Here is a 19083-nt window from a genome sequence, read left to right on the forward strand (position 1 = left end):
GTGTGGAAACGTGTTGAACACAGAAAATATGCATGGTATCCGACAGAATTCACAGTGTTTCACTTCTGCCTTTGCAAACGTGACACGACACAACCATCCTTAGTGAAGACTGGGTGCCACTAAGCTGATGATCCAAAAATAGCTTCAGTCGTAAACACACTTAGGTCAGAGCAAAGTTGAATCCTGTGTGCCAGCACTGTCATTTCATTTCCAACAAAGATGAACAAGCAACACCTGTCAAACACAACATACATTAGAAGCAAACAAGATTACATTTTCACGAGCGGTTCACCATTTCCCCCTCATTTTTTAATGTCCCTTTACTTTTAGTTTTATTCTTGGATTTCTGAAAAGTGAGGTCTAGAATTTCAATTCCAAATCCCCAATTTACCTGTTTAGACCTGAATGTTCATGGTTAAACAAATTTGCACAGGTTCATGTCACAATTAACACAAATATACAGATTTTTGTTATTTGTGAGTAGCTAAAAAAAATCTAAAATATCAAGCAAGTATGTTTTATGCCTTTTTTTTTTTGCCTAGACATTGATCTTCTCCCTTTCCACAAAGCTTTTGGCTACAAGCCTAACTCTGCTTTTTATACATTTGCACTTTCTTCTTAAACTGAATCACAGTCCCCAAGATTTACTGACATTATTTTATTTTGTGGAGGAGTCTAAGGCACAAAAACTCCAATTTGCAAATGGAGCGTAGCACCTCATGACTCCAGAGGGCCTGTGTTGGATCCAGAAGAATCAACAATATGGCGAAATGTAGCTGACTCAAACGTGTTCTTGACTGCAAAACATGCTGTTTAAGCTCAACAGGACAGTTTAAAACTGAAAAAATCAAAGGAGAATGCATAACTTGAAAGTCCGTTAAAGATCAAATATAATAACCGGCAAGTCCTGAGAGGAAAACTGCTGCAGATTTCAGGCTTGGCATCATCAAGCTAATGTTTGTTAATATTAGGTGTTTTTGGTGTTAGCAAAGCAGCAATATAATCAAAAATAATGTTTTTAGCTAAATGAATAATACCATTTAAAGACATTTTGCTTCGTGTTGTCTACAGCCTGCTATGACTGTGGAGCTTCTGTTTCTCCATCTGAAATTATTTCTGGTTACATTTGTTCACCCTTCAAAGGGGCTTTCAAGATAAACTGTTGCAACTCGTTTTTCGTTAGAATTATTCACGGATGTTTCCAAAATATGTGACCCGAGAGCTTGACCTGAGCTTGTCTCAGAATGGCCTCCCTGAACATCCATTTGAAAAGTGAAGGGCTTCTCTGATGGCTCCAGCTGAACGTGCTTCTCAGTGATTTCCGATGTAGACTCTCCCAAGCCTTCGAAACCCCCAATCTCAGCAACACCCTCCTCTCTGGAAACTCTGATGCTGTACCCAGCTCCTGCTCCTTCCTGGAAGGCCTTCCCAAACTCTATGTTGGATGCTTTGAGAGCTTTCATGATTTGCTCTTTGGAAAGATCATCTCCATCATCCAATAGCCCAGAATCTTCAAGGGTTTGAGAGACATTCAGCTCTGCAACTATCGTCATGGTTCCGTTATCGCTTGTCTGTTCAACCTTTTTGACTTCCACATTCTGTGGATTTTCACTGCTCAATTTTGAGAGGAAATCCAGTTCCTCCCTCAAAGGACCTGATACTGAACTTTGAAGTGTCTCCAGAGCTCCCTTCAGCTGCTCTTTGGGCTCCAAAGAGTCCTCTCTCAGGAACTCGAGCACCGACTCTTGCACTATGGGAGAAACGCGGACTTCTTCTTCAATGATACATTCTGGGAAATTCTCTTTGGCAAATGAACGAACACCTGGCTTGTGCTCATCACTTTCCTCCACGATGACTCTTCTCTGAGGAAGGCTTTCATCTTGATAATACCTCTCATCTGACAGGTCATCTACAATGCCATAGTGACCACAGGAGGTTATCCCTCCACCTTCCTCGGTTTCCGAAAGGTCTTCATCTGGTGTGGACACAAAATACTCTCGGAACTCCTGATCTTGGAAGAAATGTGGAGATTCACTTTCTCTAAAGACCTTCTGGACTTTAGCAAACCCACCACTGGACTGGTCCATGACTTCTAGGGAAGAATCCATCCCATCAAGCTCACTTTTTCCTTCACGTGGAACATGATGTGTATTTTGCATCTCCTCGATTTGGAAGTAGGTTGAGGGCTCATAAAAACTTGATCCAGCCTTTTTCTCAACCTCTAATTGTTCGTCACTGTGAGACTCAATAGGTTCCTCAATGATTTGTACATTGACAGACCTATTTTCCAAGTTTTCTTCACCTTGAAGGCTACTTAGCAGATTCTTGATCATGTTTCCTGTTGCTGTATTCTCAATGTCCTCTAGTGACACTTTCTTCACACCTTGGCTCAGGAGTTCATCCAGAGCTGAATCTTTGGAAACATCCAGTTCTTCCTCCACTTTAGACTCCAGGACGATCTGTGTCTTGGTGGTGCCATCCTCCTGCTCAGTTTTCTCCACATGGTAACTGACCTGTGAGTCCCCCGATGAACAAACCTTAGCCTCTAAACCTGCTGGTTTTATCACTTTGTCAATGATCTCTTCGACAGAGACACCGTCTAGTATCTTTTTCTCACCTGAGCTTGTGATAGGCTCTACTCTCTCTTTGTCTTTGAACTCATCATGAGCACTGCCGTTCTCCTTCTTGTCTGACACATGCTGTTTACTTACTGTCTCGGTTTCCGTTCTTACCACTCTTACAGATTGCCTCTCAGTCGTAGCATTGATCTGGTTTTCTGGGGGTACCTGTTTGATCTGCAAGAGTTTTTCTTCTGCCATAGTTTTTTGCACATTTTGACTTTTTTGTTTTTCACTCTGACCACGATTTTGCTCCTTGGTGGTGGCAGGGGCAGAAGCAGCAGCCCGGGCTTTGTTGAATGAGATCATATCCCTTCTAGATGCCGGACTCTGATGGCGAGCCCTCTCTGCAGCCGAAATGGGAGTGATCCTGGATGGACTTGTGGATCCAGAAGAGGGCAAGGGGGACCTTCTCAGGTTTGATGGTGATGCATAACGGATATCCAAATGTTGTCTTGTGGTTAAGGTAGATGCTCTTGGGGTGTAAGGTTGAGGGGGCATCTTGATATCTGAAGCAGAAGATGAATTAATATTTATAAATGATAAACTGTTGAGTATTTCTTGTTTATCTTGGCAGAAGCTAGACATTAGAATGCTTTCTAATGGTTACATATCAAATACAGTACCTATTATTCTTTCCCTATGAAGTTGAGTCACCTTCCTGTCGGCATCCTGCAGGCCAGCTCTTTCACTCTCAAGGAGAGCCCTAATTTGAGGTGAGAGAAAACACATTTAAAGAAAATGAGTCGGGACATCCTTCATTGATATGAAGGTCAAATGCCTCACAAGGCAATGTGCACCATTCAGCTCAGCAATTTCTCCCCTCCTTAAACCAAATCCTGAATCTGGTCTTATAGGGTAGTAGTCAGCAAAACCAAGATACCGATATTTACAGTGGTAACAACTCTGTTGTGTTTAGCTTAAAGAGCTCACCTTTCTTTTATCATGATCCAGCAGAAAAACTAATAGATCTCTTGATAGAACTACCTCACCAGAGAGCGGCTTTCCAAAGACTGACCTAAAAATACCTGACAATGTGGGACTGTCCACACTGTTCCCTATAAATCCCACTGCAGAAGCAGAATTGTGAGACTTCTAAAAACAAATGGCAGTGCTACATCTCTGAGTGGAGGTTCTATGTAATACAAAAACATAACAAGGAACAAGATCCATATACGGTAGACTCGTGCAGGAAAATAAATATCCCATCTAGGGAAGCTTGATACTGGCCTTTTTACCAATATCCGCTATACCGACATTGCGATACCGATATACGTCTTGTCCCTCTCTCATAAAATAAAAAGAAAAACTAAAACATTTTAGGTTACTAACATATATCTCCCACCATACGTGCTTAAACTTCAATTTAAGTTGGTAATAAGAAAAGTGCCATATTTATTTTGTCTCCAACAGCAGCTGAATCTCATTCTCTTAAGTGTGACGCTAAGATGTGTGTTTTAGTTAGTAAAGTGTGTGTATATTTCTGTATGTTGCATCTACAGTGATAAAACATTTATAAAGATCATCATACAAGAAAAGCAAGCCTTGGATGAAGATTTTTGTTTTTGTTGTTAGCTGTCTAGCTACACATACGTGCGATGAGGACAGCGTACGTTCACAGGGCAAATTTCTACCTCACAAGTTGTGCCAAATAAAGTACAATATCTCAAAGACTTTACCTCAAATCGGTCATATTTTAACATTTTGAGAGGGGAGAAGTAGATTAAGAGTTTGATGTATAATATTTTTATGGTATGTAGAAGTTGTGTCAATAAATGACTGAAAACCAATACAGATCATTTCTAATGTTAAATTGTAATGCCAATATCGGCCGAAATTAATGGTAGACAGATAATATCGGACATCCCTAGTCACATATAACCGACTCATTCTCATAAACAACCACTGAGGTGGTTTCAAGTAATGTATAGAGGTCATTAGTTATCGGAATGGCAGCTTCTCATTTTCAAAAGTTAGCCTCTTGGAAGCCAGATGACAAAATCTTTATTCAGTTTCAGGAAGTGAAAACCTGATGAAATTGGAAATAGGATTATGGCCCAATGTCAATACTCGCACTGTGCCCTGTGGTCTTCAGCAAAGTGCACTTGGAGAAAGTGTGCTAAATGTCTTTGAGTGTGTAGTACACAAGTGTGCAAATAATTGCCAAATTGAGACGAAGAGCACCGCGTCATCAATCGCAATGCCTGCCGGGATGCTGGTTGCTGTGAATTTTTTTCTAAAACCTTTATTAACAACTTTCAAACAAACAACCAAACAATTATTTGAAATAAATCTAAAATCATTTCGTCTTTGTCTAAAAACTTTCAGAGCATCAACTAATCATCCTAAAATGAACTAATTTCATTAGAAAATACATATTTTCAGAAAAGGAACTTAGCCTTTTCTCCTGCAGCAATGGATTGTGGGTAATACTCTTCACCCAAATCTGCATTGCTGTGGACTTGGGTGAAGTGCGCATCAAGGGAGCAAAAGGGGCGAGATCAACTTCCGCACTTGAGAATCGAGACACCCTACGCACTTGCCTCCCTGGTCCGGATCGCACAATTGAAGGGCGCAAGGGTGGAAGTGCGAGCATTGGGATTGGGCCTATCTCAGAGCCGAAGAATCGTAAATTAGGTAATTTATGCAAACAAACAAAAAAGTTTTCATAGACACGAGCTTTATTTTTAAAGACAAACAAATGATCTAAATTCTCCCTTCATACGTGAAGGAATAGGGCTTGTGATCACACGTGATTACGCATAGCATTCTGGGATGTCCACGGACATGTTGGAAAGTTGATGAGTGCAAACAAACCATGAAACAAACAGAACTGTTGCAGAGAAGAAGCAGATTTAGGTGAAAGAAAGTGTTAAACAACATTATAAAATCCCAAAAAGGATGTGGAATATGCAGGGATAAAGACGCCGGGGACCGGTATGTGGACAAAATCAGCGTTAAAATGGTTTTGATCCTTATGAAAGAGCCAAGACTGGAGCACCGATGACATATCGTTACCACAGCAGTTCTGCATAAGGGACATTTTCAGCCATCCTGTTTGTGGTATGAGCGGATGTAAACGTCCGGCTGAGAGGTAAACGATTTATTTGTTGGTTTTTCAAGTAAAACAATCAAATTTGTCATCCCATTGAAGAAATGTAGCAAGAGAAGTTGTGTTGTGTCAGTGCACCTGCATTAGTTGGAATGTGCATGTAGCCTCTGTGTGTGTGTGTGTGTGTGTGTGTGTGTGTGTGTGTGTGTGTGTGTGTGTGTGTGTGTGTGTGTGTGTGTGTGTGTGTGTGTGTGATGCTAAACCAGACTGCCTGCTCCATTGATGAAAAGGAAATCCTCTCAGGACCAAAATGTGTGTGTGTGTTTCGTGTGCATGTCGCTGTTGAAGGAAAGAAATGGTGTATAAAAAACGTACACCATCTGTAACTTACCAGAATGAAAATACTCCGGAATGTGATTTTTATTCATCGTATAGCTGCGATCCAAGTGAGCCAACGAGACTTTGTTATGCTAGATGTTTGGTCTTCGTCGCTTTGACTCCAAGCAGGAAAACGGTGAAAAGGTAGCTTGTTTTCCACTTTTATTCCCCTGGCAATCACGTGTGTCACCCCACAACACAGCAACGATTTACTAAAGTTGTGTAATAAATATAACCGATCAACTGAATATTATATTAATTTAAGCCGCAAGAACGAGACTGAGCTGTTTACAGTAGTGCAGCAAGTAAGCCTCCAACGGGGCGGCTGCGTCGGTGATGACGTCACGATCACAAGCCCTATATGGACATCTCAAATGAGAAATTAGTTGGTTTGTTATAATCTGAGACGAGCACATAAGGAAGACTCATTTTGGACCCTGTTGATGGCATTCTTCAACATTCTTTTTAGTATGATGTTTAAAAATACATGCTTGATTTGTTTTATTTGAAAACAGAACAAAGTTTACAAAGTCCTCACCTGTAAGCAGCTACTTCCATGCCCAGATCCATTTTCACCTGAAAAAGATGCTGATGCTCTCTCATTTTCTGTTCCATGGCATCAACCAGCATGTTCCTCTCATGTTCAAGCTGCTCAATAATCATCTAGAAGGAGAGGAAATGTTTACTCTTTATTTCTGAACACTGTTTAATTCAACTGCAGACTCATCACTGTCACGTTAAATGTTTAATCACCCCATGCATGATAATTTAACGTTCTTAATTTAGTTTGATGTTTTAGCACTAATTGGAGATCATCTCTGTTTTTTTTTTTTTTTTTTTTTTTTTTTTTGTAACTCACCCATTTGTTTGGGGCTCTGACAGTTTAAGGCACCTCATACGGATTTGTCAGTCTGACAGCTAATCGGTTTAAGTGGCTGAAATAATCTAGTGACTGTAAAGACCTTTGGAGGCTAACGCTCACCAGGCTTTTTAATCCATTTATACAGAGGTCAAATGTTGCACTTGAGCCATCATGAGATTTCAGACTTGGTCCTAAAATTAAAATAGTGGATATTTTATTACAACATTGAGTTGATAGCAATAATTTAGCAGCTAGTTCTAAAGAATCAGAGTGATCTATAATTTATTTGTTGCAGCTATGCAGCTAAGAGCAGAGAGGGTGTGGCAGGGAGAGGGGGAGAGGCCACCGCCTCAACCCCCTCTCTCAGTGGGATTAATGAGAGATTGTTCTGTTTTCATTCCCTGAAAGGTGAAAATAAAAATGCACTCTTCCTCACCTGATGTTCACCCAGGTCCACGCGGAATTGCTCCTGCATGTTCATCAGCTGCTCCTCCAGACGCTCTTGGATCTGGCCCTGTTTCACCGCCTCAGTGCGCAGTTTGTCCAACTCGGACGCGTAAAGCATCTTCTCCCTCTGCAGGTCGATCAGCCTCGTCTGGTCTAGTTTAATCGAGCGCTCCATCTCCTCCACCTTCTTTTGGTACATTTCAAACGTCTCCATCCATCCCTCAGACAGACCGCGGGTGTACTCCTGCACTTCCTCTACAGAGACCGCCGGGGCCCCGCAATAAGTTTGCGTGATGATGGGTGCCACCCGGGACTCCACCTGATGCCGGAGATGAGCTACCTCTTGGTTGTGCGCATCTTCCAAGCGTTTATGCTCGTTGTCCAACCGAAGAAGTCTCCCTTGAAGCTCAGTGTTGGTTTTGTGAGCTTGTTGAAGCTCCTTCTCGCAGCCCCTCAGCTCTTCACTGATGTCCCTGCACACCACCGTCTGCTCGCTGCACACACTCTGGACCGCCTGCAGCTCTCGCCATAGCTTCTCCCTCTCCATCTCGGCCTGGGACTTCTCTAAGGACAGCTGTCCCACCATCCGTCTCAGATCCTCCATCTCCGCTTTGCACTGCTGCTCCCATTCCGCTTTCCTGCTCACCTGCCTCAGTTTACTGATCTCCGCTATAAGATGTGTGTTTTCCTGCTCCAGCTGCTTCGTTCTGGACAGGTAGCGGGCAAGTCTGCTGTTGAGCTCATGCAGCTGCTGGTTTTCGCTCTCAAAAGTTCTCTTCAAAGGAAGCATTTTTTATGGTCAAGGCGAATAGAAAGGACTTGTTAAAACTCCCTTGGAGTTATTCGCCTCTGCGTCTTGGGGCAGAACTGTGATGTAATTTTGCGATCAGTACCCTTTGACAAGTGCAGCGGAGGAGGGCGGGTCCTAAGCGCTGCGCTCTTGTCCCTGGCAGATGTGATGCTGCGTTCGTGTGTTGTGGTAAATACACAATCCCGTGCAACAGACTCTTGTTTACAAACTTTATCTATATAATTATCTCTTTTGCTCTTCACAATGATGCGTGAATCCTCTTCACTGACCGAGAGTACAGCTGTAATAGCTTGCATTCATTACAAATCTACTCCATATTGCAAATGAAATGAATGATTTTAAAGTCATGTTTTCCCTGCTTGTAGCAAATGTTGTAGAGTTTTGCTTTTTACTCTCTAGTAGTGCATTTTCTACTCTGGAAAAGTAAATTTTGTGCAGTCATTGCTCTGAAAATTTAAAAGGGGGTGCTTACAGTAGAATCACATACTCCGTTATTGGCAGCAGCATTAGTGTTTACATCCTTTTTATTTAATTAAACATAGATCCTTAAATATTTGAGTGCATCTTGTTTACATGAAACCTTGTCAGTATGTTTTCTAGTTTTAACAGTAATTGGTAAATATATGATCAAGTGAGTTTAAGTCCGTTTACTGATCTTTTTGTTGACAATTCAAGTTAACGTGGTGGACATGAACGCCTCACGGCCACTCAGGCTGCGGGCTGCACGCATTTCTTTAGAGCAGCGCTCCCCCTAGTGGACACATCGTGAGGTACACTGGCTTAAAAACAAACATTTGAAGCTATTTAAAGAGCAAGTCACCCCTTACAAGAAGCGTACCTCACTCCCACTTCATGTTTGAAAAATGCAACAAATGCTGTTGCCTAGCAGACCAAGAGGGTGGAGCCACTAACAAATACACACACTCACGACATTGTGACATCATAGTGTACCAGTTTACATCATAGCATACCTCTTAGCCAATAGCGGTGGCAGATTTAAATTCAAATCCAGTGAAGAGTTTTTACCTGACAACGGCACAACACTGACAGTTTCAGGCAGAAATTTTAAATTTTAACTAAAATGCACTAAAGTGCTAAACTATTGACTACACGTGTATGCAGCACGATTAGACACGCATTTATATAGTTTATCAGAAAAAAATAGTTGATTTGGGGGTGACTTGCTCTTTAAGTTCATATAAATGTGTTTACTTAAACCTACAGTGCTAGCTGCGTTATGATTGAACAGGATATCGTGGTTATCACGGGTAAACTGACATTTTGCTTTTCTATTTACATTTCTTTTCTCAAAAGGAGGGTTAATTTAAAGTACATGTATTTTTCAGGGTGACCTTTCACGGAGTTCTTCGTGAACCCCAGCTGGAAGGCAGCTCAGGTACGGATTCATGTTTGTAAACCGCATTAAGTTTTGTGCTTATTTTCCAGTGTTTGTCAGATCCTATCATTTTAAATAACCCAGCAGGGTTTAAAGATGTCCAGACTGGGAGAAAAAATCAGTATTTACGTGAGGGAGCGACTAGTGAGTTACGTCACAACTCTTCTGATAATTATTGGAATTTGGAAAACGCTCATACCAAAGGTAAACAGAATAAAATGTCTGTATTAAATGGAAGTCATCACATTTACTGGAAAAAATACCACTTTCTGAAATTATCCCATGTTGTATTCACTCATGCTAGGGTTAATTTAAATACATTAATAATAAAAATAGTAACACACACTTCCTTCATCGGAATCATCACTGTCAATAACCACATGCAGAAAAGTAGTCAATTAATGGCACACTTGCTTGCTTTTAGCACCCTCTAGTGCCCGTTATTAATCCATTCTCAGTTAAAGGCACACTTGGTGGTTTTACATGCTTTAGCACCCCCTAGTGTTCGTCATGAATTCTTTGTGTTCAAACCAAAAAGGAAATCTGTCTCCTTACTGTGCACTTACCTTTTCAACACCTCAGTCTAACTGCTAAAAGTTCTCTGCAGTCTTCCTTAGTGTCTACAGGAGTGATTCATCACTAAATTAAACAAATTAGTTGTGTTTATGATCTAAAACATGCAGGAAACGAAACATGCTGGAACCTGACTGCAGCGCTGGTGTGTCAATTTTTTTGGCAGCTCAATTTTTTCTACGTCCAACAGGCGGCAGCCACCAGTCTGAAGTTGCAAATGCGGTATTCTGGTGTAGCGGAGGCAAATTGATGATTTTATCTGTTATGACCACGAAGATGTAATATTCTATATAAATATAAAATATTAATCTGCGAGGTCTTCATTGTAATTATTCAGAAGATTCTAGGATTTAATTCAGAAGATCTAGGTTCTTTGCTTTTTCAGTGATCAACCACACTTTGTGTTACTTCAAGAAAGAGTCAAGTTTATAAAACTAAGAATTTATTTTACAAACAATTTAAAACATGACTAATGAATTAAGCATTTACTGTGAGTGAATGTAACTAAACGTGCTGAAGGAACATATGTGTGAATGCGATATCAGTCAGAGCTTCCTTATCAAAATAAGCTGAGTTCTGGTGAAAAGAATTTTGTTTGCTCTAAGCTATAAAGCGGTTATCATCAAAAATACATTCAGACACAATCTCTCTGTGTTCTACCTCACCCTTTAAAGACTCTCGTCATGGACCTGGAAACTGAAGGTGAAAAACTGTATTAGACATATAATTTTTGGAAATTTTTTGGTTAAATCCAAATGACCATTTTTTGATGTAGGAAATCAGCAGGTAATTTTACAGTCTGAATGCTGATTTTAAAGAACAGTAGAGTTGTAGGATTCTTTCTTAATGCCTGATTATTATTTTATTTTTTAATCACATTGCTTATGACCAAATACTTTGTGGTCCGCCTTGCCCTATTAAAAGTTAAAATGCCTACAGCTGTGTGACTTCCTGTTTTATATAGTTATTCTTTCTACAACTACATGCTTTTTGAGATTTTACTTCAACATTAAAATGTATTTTTTATAAAATAATTCACTGTTGTGCATAAAAATTGTAATAGAAAAATATTTAATGTTATTAACTGATTTGTCAGCATGGAAAGAAATCAAAGATCCACAGAAGGCAATTGAGTTGTTCCTCGGACAACTGAAGCAAGGAGGAGAGCACCAGAGAGCACTTCTGCTAAATCTGGATGCTCGGGACACTGATAGATCACTCCTTTCATTTTACAAGCGGGACAAGATCGAGTGGGCTGCTCCTTTTCGGTGTCGCATTCAAGGTAATACTTCAAAGTTAGGATGAACCACCAATAAAAATACCAGATTAGTTTACCGGTCTTACTTTTTTCTTATAGGAGACGCTGCAGTTGGTAGAGGTGTAACAAGACTCATCATCTCATCTGCCATTTCCAAACTGAAAACAGGATTTAAAATAAACTTTGGCAAGTTGCCATTTTTCTGATGATTAAAGTATCATAAGCACCTTAAACACTCATTTAGACAATCATGGTTGGAAAAAACACAATATATATTTTAATAACCTCACCAGAAATAAATAATAAAACTCTGCTTTTGAACTGAGGAATGTATAGTACATGATTAGGTACTCAGTTATGTATTACCCTTTTCATTGTCTAGGAAATGCTGCAGTGACTGCAATCTTTGAAGGGGGAACTGATCACCTTGTACCAGCCACATCAGTGAGAGGGAGCTTTTTGTCATGGCTGGTCAGCTGATTGGCCACTCAGTAATTAACGGAGGCCCAACACTGTCAGGTCTCAGCTTAGCAGTGGTACATGCCATGACGGGCGGCTCAAAGGAATTAGCCACAACTTACCTTTCCCTAGATGACTGCCCAGATATTGATCACCGGGACTTGGCTTGACTTGACCGGGAGACCATTCGTCTTGTAAGTACATTAAATTGACCTTATTTTCACATTTTAAATGTAACAACTTTCAAAGATGAAATCTAGATATTTTTGGTTCTATTCAGAAACACAATTATGTCTTCCAGCTGCTGAAAGAAGAAATGACTGAGGAAGAGACCTCAAGATTGTCCCAGCTGTGCACTGAATGGTATTTCCCTGTACCCACCAAGAGGACAAATAAACTCATCCTCCTCCAGCAGCTACTCACTCATGCTGTAATACACACGTCCACATCTTTTATATTTTCATTACAGAACCTCTTCTTTTATTAGCTGCAGTAACCAATGTCCTAGTGTAATTTAGAAGTAAGTAATGTTCATATTGTGACGTTTAAAATTTGTAAGCCCTCAGTCGACTCAGTGTGCAAATAAAGCACCTGAAAAAGGGGTTAAAAGAAACTGGTATCTGGCCACTGATTACCTCCAGACCTGATGTGGTGCCACTCCTTTTCCCCAGAGGAAGTGATGTGGAAATCACACCCCAGGTGCATTCACAGAACCTTAGAATGTATCTAATAGTATTAATTCAGTCTAAATAATTATCTCGTATACAGGGATTTGTAACATTTCACAATTAAAGATTGTCCTGCAGTCAATCATTTGGCCTCGGGTGAGTCAAACTGATGAGAGTGAGGACAGCGATGACTTGGAATCAGAAACTACACAGGTGGCAGGGTTCTTCAGGCAGTTTGTGGAAGAAGGTAAAATGTCTGCATGGGAAATTTGATAATGATTATCTAATGGGATGAATATCCTACCTTTAATCAAGAGTGTATTTTGATGATTTGAGAGCATACATTTTTATTTTCATGCTTACATCTTGTGCTGCTTTCTCTCAAATCACTCTGTTCACAATCAACAAGTCCCTTCTTGCATTTAAATATATTTTTTCTGGCTTTCAAATTCACTGTCCTAGCATAGGACTCCCAAAAGGGTCACAGACAATAGCAAAAGGAATATACGGCTGGCCAATCAGCTCATCAGTCATCTTAACGCACGCATTTTCTTATCAGTAACAGAAACGACGTTTTGATAAAAGAAGACGTAATTAATTAGTTTGCTCGTTACTGAAAGAAATATTTTTATCAACGCGGTTATTTTAAACGGCGTTATTCCCATCACTGCTTAGTTGTGTCTACAGCAGGCAGTGACTGAGCCTGTGAGGGTCTCCGCCCACCCGGCCAATCATCGTCGTGTTTGTAAGTGCGTTACCGACACCTCTCTCTCCCTGGCTGCAGCTGAAGTGTGGCGGTCAGAAAGCCTCACACTGCTGCTCAACGTTCGACAAGCACATAGTAACGCACAACCTTCCGTCCCCAGTAACGGTAACGGTGTTGCAACGGCGGGAAAAGTAATTAATTAGATTATTCCGTTACCTATAAAAGAACGCCGTTAGAAACGCCGTTATACTTAAACGACGTTACTCCCAACACTGCTAATACCTATGATTCTTCAAGGGATGTGCTCAAAGAGGAGTTCAACATTATGAATAAAATATAGTGTTTTATTTGACAAATACCATTATAAACACAAACTTACGTCTTAAGAAACATTATTTTAATAACGAAACTGCTAAATTCTTTCCAACAGTATATATGTGTAGTGTATTTTGTCCGAGTGGGTTTGCCATACTTTGACGTCATCGGCAGTCGAAGGACCCCGAGCCGATCTTGCACCCGAGCAGATCTTGTACCGACACCAATTTCTGAGCCGCATTGTGGGGGCTTGGTTTGACCACAGAGAATAAATAACGGACACTAGGGGGTGCTAAAAGCAAGCAAAACTGCTTAGTATCCTTTAACAAACACACATGATACCAGCCAACACAAATGTGTCATCACATACATGTTAGGTAAGAGCTTCATCCTCCGCCCTACAAAACATCACATCCTGAAGTGAAGAGAGTCAACGTCTGGACCCTGAACTCTACATATTTCCACATGTTTATGTGTGAAAAGGACTGTGCATTAGAGTCACTCTCTTGTTGAAGCCAATCAGAAGATTTGTAGCTAAGAGTTTTAGCATGACTCTGGTGCTTCGTAGCTCTTTTAGATCAGTGTCTTTATGTTTGACGCTCTGAGGTTTGAGAGTGAGGCTACTCTCCTGCATCCCTGTTGGCTTGATGCTAGTAGATTAAAGGAGTAGATGTCAGGTTGCTCCTACCTATAACCCATTTGGTTTTGTTTTAATTCAATTCAAAATATTTTCTGCCATTTTCTCTGTCTAGAGCCAAAGCGCGTTCCTCCTCCAGTATCACCGAAGCCTCGCGGGCCTCTGACAGCTCCTAAACCCGGCAAAGCTGTAGCGTCTCCAGTTACCATGAGCCCGGCTGCAGCCAGTCCCACCTCGGCCCCTAAGCCTTCCTCTGTAGCCCCTCTTCCAGCTCCTGACACCCCCCTCCGGCCCCTGTCTGTCTCCGGGACTCCCTCCTACTTCCCCGTCTCCAGCTCAGAGTCCCTCCACTCCGTCGCCTCACCCCGTCAAACCTCCTCGCTCCTCCATCGCTGGCCTCTCTATTGACTTCCTGGGAGGAAGGGAGGTGGAGGAGGAAGAGGAGGAGGGGAGGAGAGCGAGGGAAGCAGAACACGAGGAAGAGAGGAAGCCTTCAAGGAGGGATGGAGCGAAGGAGGAGATGGTGGGTCACGTGGAGGAAGGGGAGAAAGAGGGAGAGATTCAGAATTGTTTGGAGGAGACCAGCGCCTCCTTGGCTCCTCTTTGTGCTCTACAGCCAGCTCTGCAGGCTGTAGAGCACAAAATAAAAGAGGAGGACAAGCCAAATGAGTGAGTACACATGAAGCCAGGCTAGAGAGTAGAATCAAATAGAATCCTTTACATAGGATGTCCGGGTAAATAAAACACATCACATTATCTTTTTGTTTTCTGAAATAAACAAGTCTAATATGAAATTTCAGAAATTAGATCTGGATGAGGGGCAAAAATGTAGAAAATCATCTTTACTTCCAGGTTTCCCCCTTTACCATGACCTAAAACTAAAAAACTCAAATGAAGAAAACAGTCATTGTCCAGATAGTCTAATCGATTTTTACTTTCTTTACGAAGCTCCATGGCAGCCATGACACCTAATAAAAACATGATTTCTCATTACTGGTCTTTGTAAAACGTCATTCTCCTATAAAATGAAAACAATTGTAAAACATGAGTTTTTTAAGTATAAACAATAAAAAAAATAATGATTTATATGATTATTTTAAGATTTATCATTACTTTTTGTTGATCTTTACAATTAGTCGACTGTTTCTGAGTTTGTCAGGTGTGTGTGTGTGCGTGCGTGCGTGCGTGTGTATGTGAAAATAGTGAATGTTACCCATAAACTGAATCTTAAAGCTGCTTTCCGTCAGTGGAGGAACTCACCTCCACACCTGACTCGTTGATTCTGTCAGCACGTTTATCGAAGCCTCAGTAAAAGCTAATTATTCCATTTTTCTTTTTCAAAATTTCCCAGCCAAAAAGGAACCGTCTCTATCCTGGATGACATCGGCAGCATGTTGGACGACTTGGCAGACCAACTGGATGCAATGCTCGACTGATCTCCTCCCCTCATTTGATCTCCAGCCCCCCTCCCCCTGACCCATCCCTCATGACATGTAGGTGTGTGAGAAGACGGCGCTCCCAAGACTAAATGCTGGCGCTTTGGGGAGCTCGTGTTTGAGCGTCTGGCCCTCCCATGTTAAGTGCTTCCTGAGTAGCCTTGAAGAGGGAGTCCTCTTTATCTGGTGCAGTAGCTCTGGCTCCTTCTCCTGATGCGAGGAAGCTGCTCCCACACAACCTCTGACCTCTGCAGCCCAGTGCGTTACCTCCACCCAGCCTCAGAGTGCTGCGTGGACTGAGAAGCACAATAATTCATCCCTACACAAAAAGGCTGGCTTAGACAAACTTTCGGGTGCAGTCTTACGAAGAAACTAAGCACACTAATTGTCTCAAAGGCAAGTAGACGGAGAGATGAACAAACACGACACGCTCTGATGAGGATTTTTAAAAGCACACTGAAACACGGACCGCTCTCTTTGCGTCCGTCTCTCCTCTAAAATATCAAAAGGATTCATTTTTCCAGATGCGTCATAGCCTCCGTTTCTCCTCTGTACGAGTGGAGGCCAGTGGCTCGCTGGACTTCCTGGCCCGCGTGTCGTCTATTCTCACGTTGTTGTTGGTGCTCTTGCTGTTATTGTTGGCGTTGTTGTTTCGAGCGTGTGCGTAGTCCCTGCTTTTTGCTCATGTCAGTGTCCTCCTGCTCGTACAGTACGTAGTTACGCTAAGGATCAGACCAGCTATGAATTCTTAAGACACTTGCACATAAATCAGATCGCCGGTGTTCATCTCTACCCATGAAGGTTTTATGCTTGATAATAATAAGAGACCAACACTGACTAAAAGCACACGTGAGGCACAACAGTGATTTCAAAAATATATTTCTTTACATTTCAAGGCTTTATATAGCCCATCCAATCAACATTCACACATAGGTTTAAAACAGGCGCTCCTAAAGCGCCCTCTAGTGTTTGGTTAGTAAAACTGCCTTTAATCAACTTAACCTCCTTCTCGTCTTCCTCTTTTATCACCATTATTTCTAAATCTGGTGTTTATTCTGCAAATCTCCGTGCTTTCATATTTATCTATTCCTTTTGTTTAACAGCTTCATGATTTCTTTGACAACGCCCCTTTGTGTCAGTGATGTCCGAGTGATTTAACCCTAAAAGTCAACCCCCAAATGTCTGCAACCTTCTGTAACTACTGCAAAGCCTTGAATGAGCTAATATAAATATATAAAGTAACAAAAAATCTGGTAAGCTGTAATAAGTTGGCTTCACTCCTCCCAACGCCCCCAGTTTTCAGTGTTTTCCCTTCATATAAGCCAGACGGTGGATCAGCCACCAGTTTTCATCCTAGTGAAAAGTCCACTTGTATTTTTATGCTCTTTAAAACAAAGATATATTTGAAAGACAGATAGTTCTATGTAAATAATAATAACTATGATGATAATAAAGAGGAATCTAAATGTTGAGCTGAAATGATCGGAGCCTGTACATTTCTGTTGGAGTTCTGGATGTGTTGTGACGGCTGTTGTTCCACGGTCAGGTTTAGGTTGCGTTTCTGCTGTGACGATACATTCCTGTACAGTTGTGATCAAAATAAATGTATAAATTAAACCTCGCTCTGCCATTTTAATGCGTCATGTACGGCAATGTGCATTTTGTCTTGGGGCTGATTGGAGAACTGTAAAGGACTTCCTGCTACAAAAGCACATGTTAAAGGGGACGTGTTACGGCTATATTTTTAAAGTTAGAACAATTTTGTGGTCTATACAAAACAGGAACATGAAGATTTTTGCACAAAACCCCTTTAAATTAAGCAATCTCACCAGCTCTTTGACATTTTCAGTATCTTTCAGAATGAGTCGTTTCATTGGGGCTGTTAAAGTTGCTGCTGGACACGCCCACCCATCCCCTGATTGGCTCAGCTTTTATCACAGTAAAAACTGAGAATTACTGATCACGTTTCTGCTTTGTCTGCCAACAGCGTTATAGTTAAATCACTGTGACACATCCAAATGATTCAAATCCAGAAAATACTTTGGGTGTTTCCTATATGCACCCACATATTTATTCACTTACAGAATAAAGCTTCTTGAGATAAAACATCCTCCTACTAAAGCCAAGTAGTTGAGAGAATTAAGAACAAAATGAAAACAATGTATAAATATAAACAAAAACTTGTCAAACCAAGTGTCATGTTAGGGGGGAAGGTGTCTGACCCACCACATGCAGAATCATTCACAGAGAAAAAGGTTTATAAAACGTGAACTAAAAGCGCAGCAGGAAAATCCAGCTGGGGCTCCGGGGGGTGGGGGTATCTAGAGATGGGGGAAGAGTTAGTGGATGTTGACGATCCGGACAAATGAGGTACAGGTCGAGACTTACAGTTTGTGATCCAGGGGAAACCAGAGAAGGGAGGGAGGCTTGGTCTGGGGGGTGAGGACAGAGACACACACTTGCTGGATCACAGGAGACTGGGTTTCCAGGTTGCTGGAGGACTGGAGGAACGGAGCACGGAATAGGGAGCAGGATCCGGTAAGGTAAGGTCAGTATGGAGTGGACAGCCAGGGAGCGGCTGGGAGACAGCGGGACTGGTCCGGTAGGTTGCAGCATCGTGTGAAAGGTGGTGGTGGAAATCTGGAGAAGAGGCAGCTTACAAAAATCAGGCAAGCTTGGAAAAACACACAGGAACTAGCAATCTGGCTAGAAGTACGACTTGGACGATATATATTTGGATTACTCAGTAATCAGGCTCGGGAGCGGTAGATACCAAAGTTGTGTTAATCATCCAGCGAATAAAGATGTCTCCCAGCAGCTTACATGTCCCTGGCCAACTGATGAGCAGATGGGCTGCAGCTGGTCCACTCCTTGACACGCCCACCTGTAGGAGAAGCTCAGAGAAGGTTTAGCAGAGAGAGGAGGACTCACCCCAGACCATGACACCAAGATAACTTAAAGTGTTACTTTACAACTTTTTCGTATTTTGAATTCATTTTCTTGAGCCAGCATGTGCCAAAATGACCCTTTACATGGTAAATGGAACGTCACTCAGACCCTCACCGCTCTGTGGCCAGAATACCACACTTGCAACTTCAGATTGCCGGTCAGGTCTGTTGGAGTTAGTAGAGCTGATATGCCTGGTTCTGCAGCCTTAAGGTGCTTTTCCAGGAACACTACTCAGGGCAACTCGGACCGATGCAGTTCAGCCCGACCACGGTTTCCAAGGGCACGCTTTGGTATTTTCTCCCCTATTTTTAGTCCCTGCTCCATTGAGGTACCTGGCAAGGCTGAGGTGGGCCGGTGTTGTGATTCTGGCCGCTGATTGGCTAGGGGCTTCAAGGAGCTGGCGTGGGAACAAAACTGCTTTCAGATGGGCTGACTCAAACCACGCTGTACAGAGCTGTTTTAGACTCAATAGTGCTCCTGGGAAACCACCTTCAGTGTCTACATGAGTGATTCATCAC

At 41.8% G+C, this 19083-nt stretch overlaps 2 protein-coding genes across 2 annotated transcripts in view; one reads left to right on the top strand and one right to left on the bottom strand.

The window, feature by feature from the left end:
* Nucleotides 1-464: 464 nt before the first annotated feature.
* synm (synemin, intermediate filament protein) lies at nt 465-8256 on the bottom strand. The gene is made up of 4 exons (XM_015964554.3): nt 7347-8256; nt 6587-6711; nt 3245-3324; nt 465-3127 (listed from the first exon to the last, which is right to left on the bottom strand). Exons 1-4 carry the CDS (start codon nt 8145-8147, stop codon nt 1131-1133), a joined length of 3003 nt encoding a protein of 1000 aa, XP_015820040.1. The 5' UTR covers nt 8148-8256; the 3' UTR covers nt 465-1130.
* Nucleotides 8257-9439: 1183 nt separating this feature from the next.
* The window catches only part of pgpep1l (pyroglutamyl-peptidase I like), a 28074-nt gene continuing 18430 nt past the window's right edge, over nt 9440-19083 (top strand). The window contains 1 exon segment of the mRNA XM_054733106.2: nt 9440-9768. Within this exon segment, the coding sequence (XP_054589081.1) occupies nt 9661-9768 (108 nt within the window). The 5' untranslated portion in view covers nt 9440-9660.

The sequence above is a fragment of the Nothobranchius furzeri genome, chromosome 4 (genome assembly GCF_043380555.1).
Source record: "Nothobranchius furzeri strain GRZ-AD chromosome 4, NfurGRZ-RIMD1, whole genome shotgun sequence".
Lineage (NCBI taxonomy): Eukaryota > Metazoa > Chordata > Actinopteri > Cyprinodontiformes > Nothobranchiidae > Nothobranchius > Nothobranchius furzeri.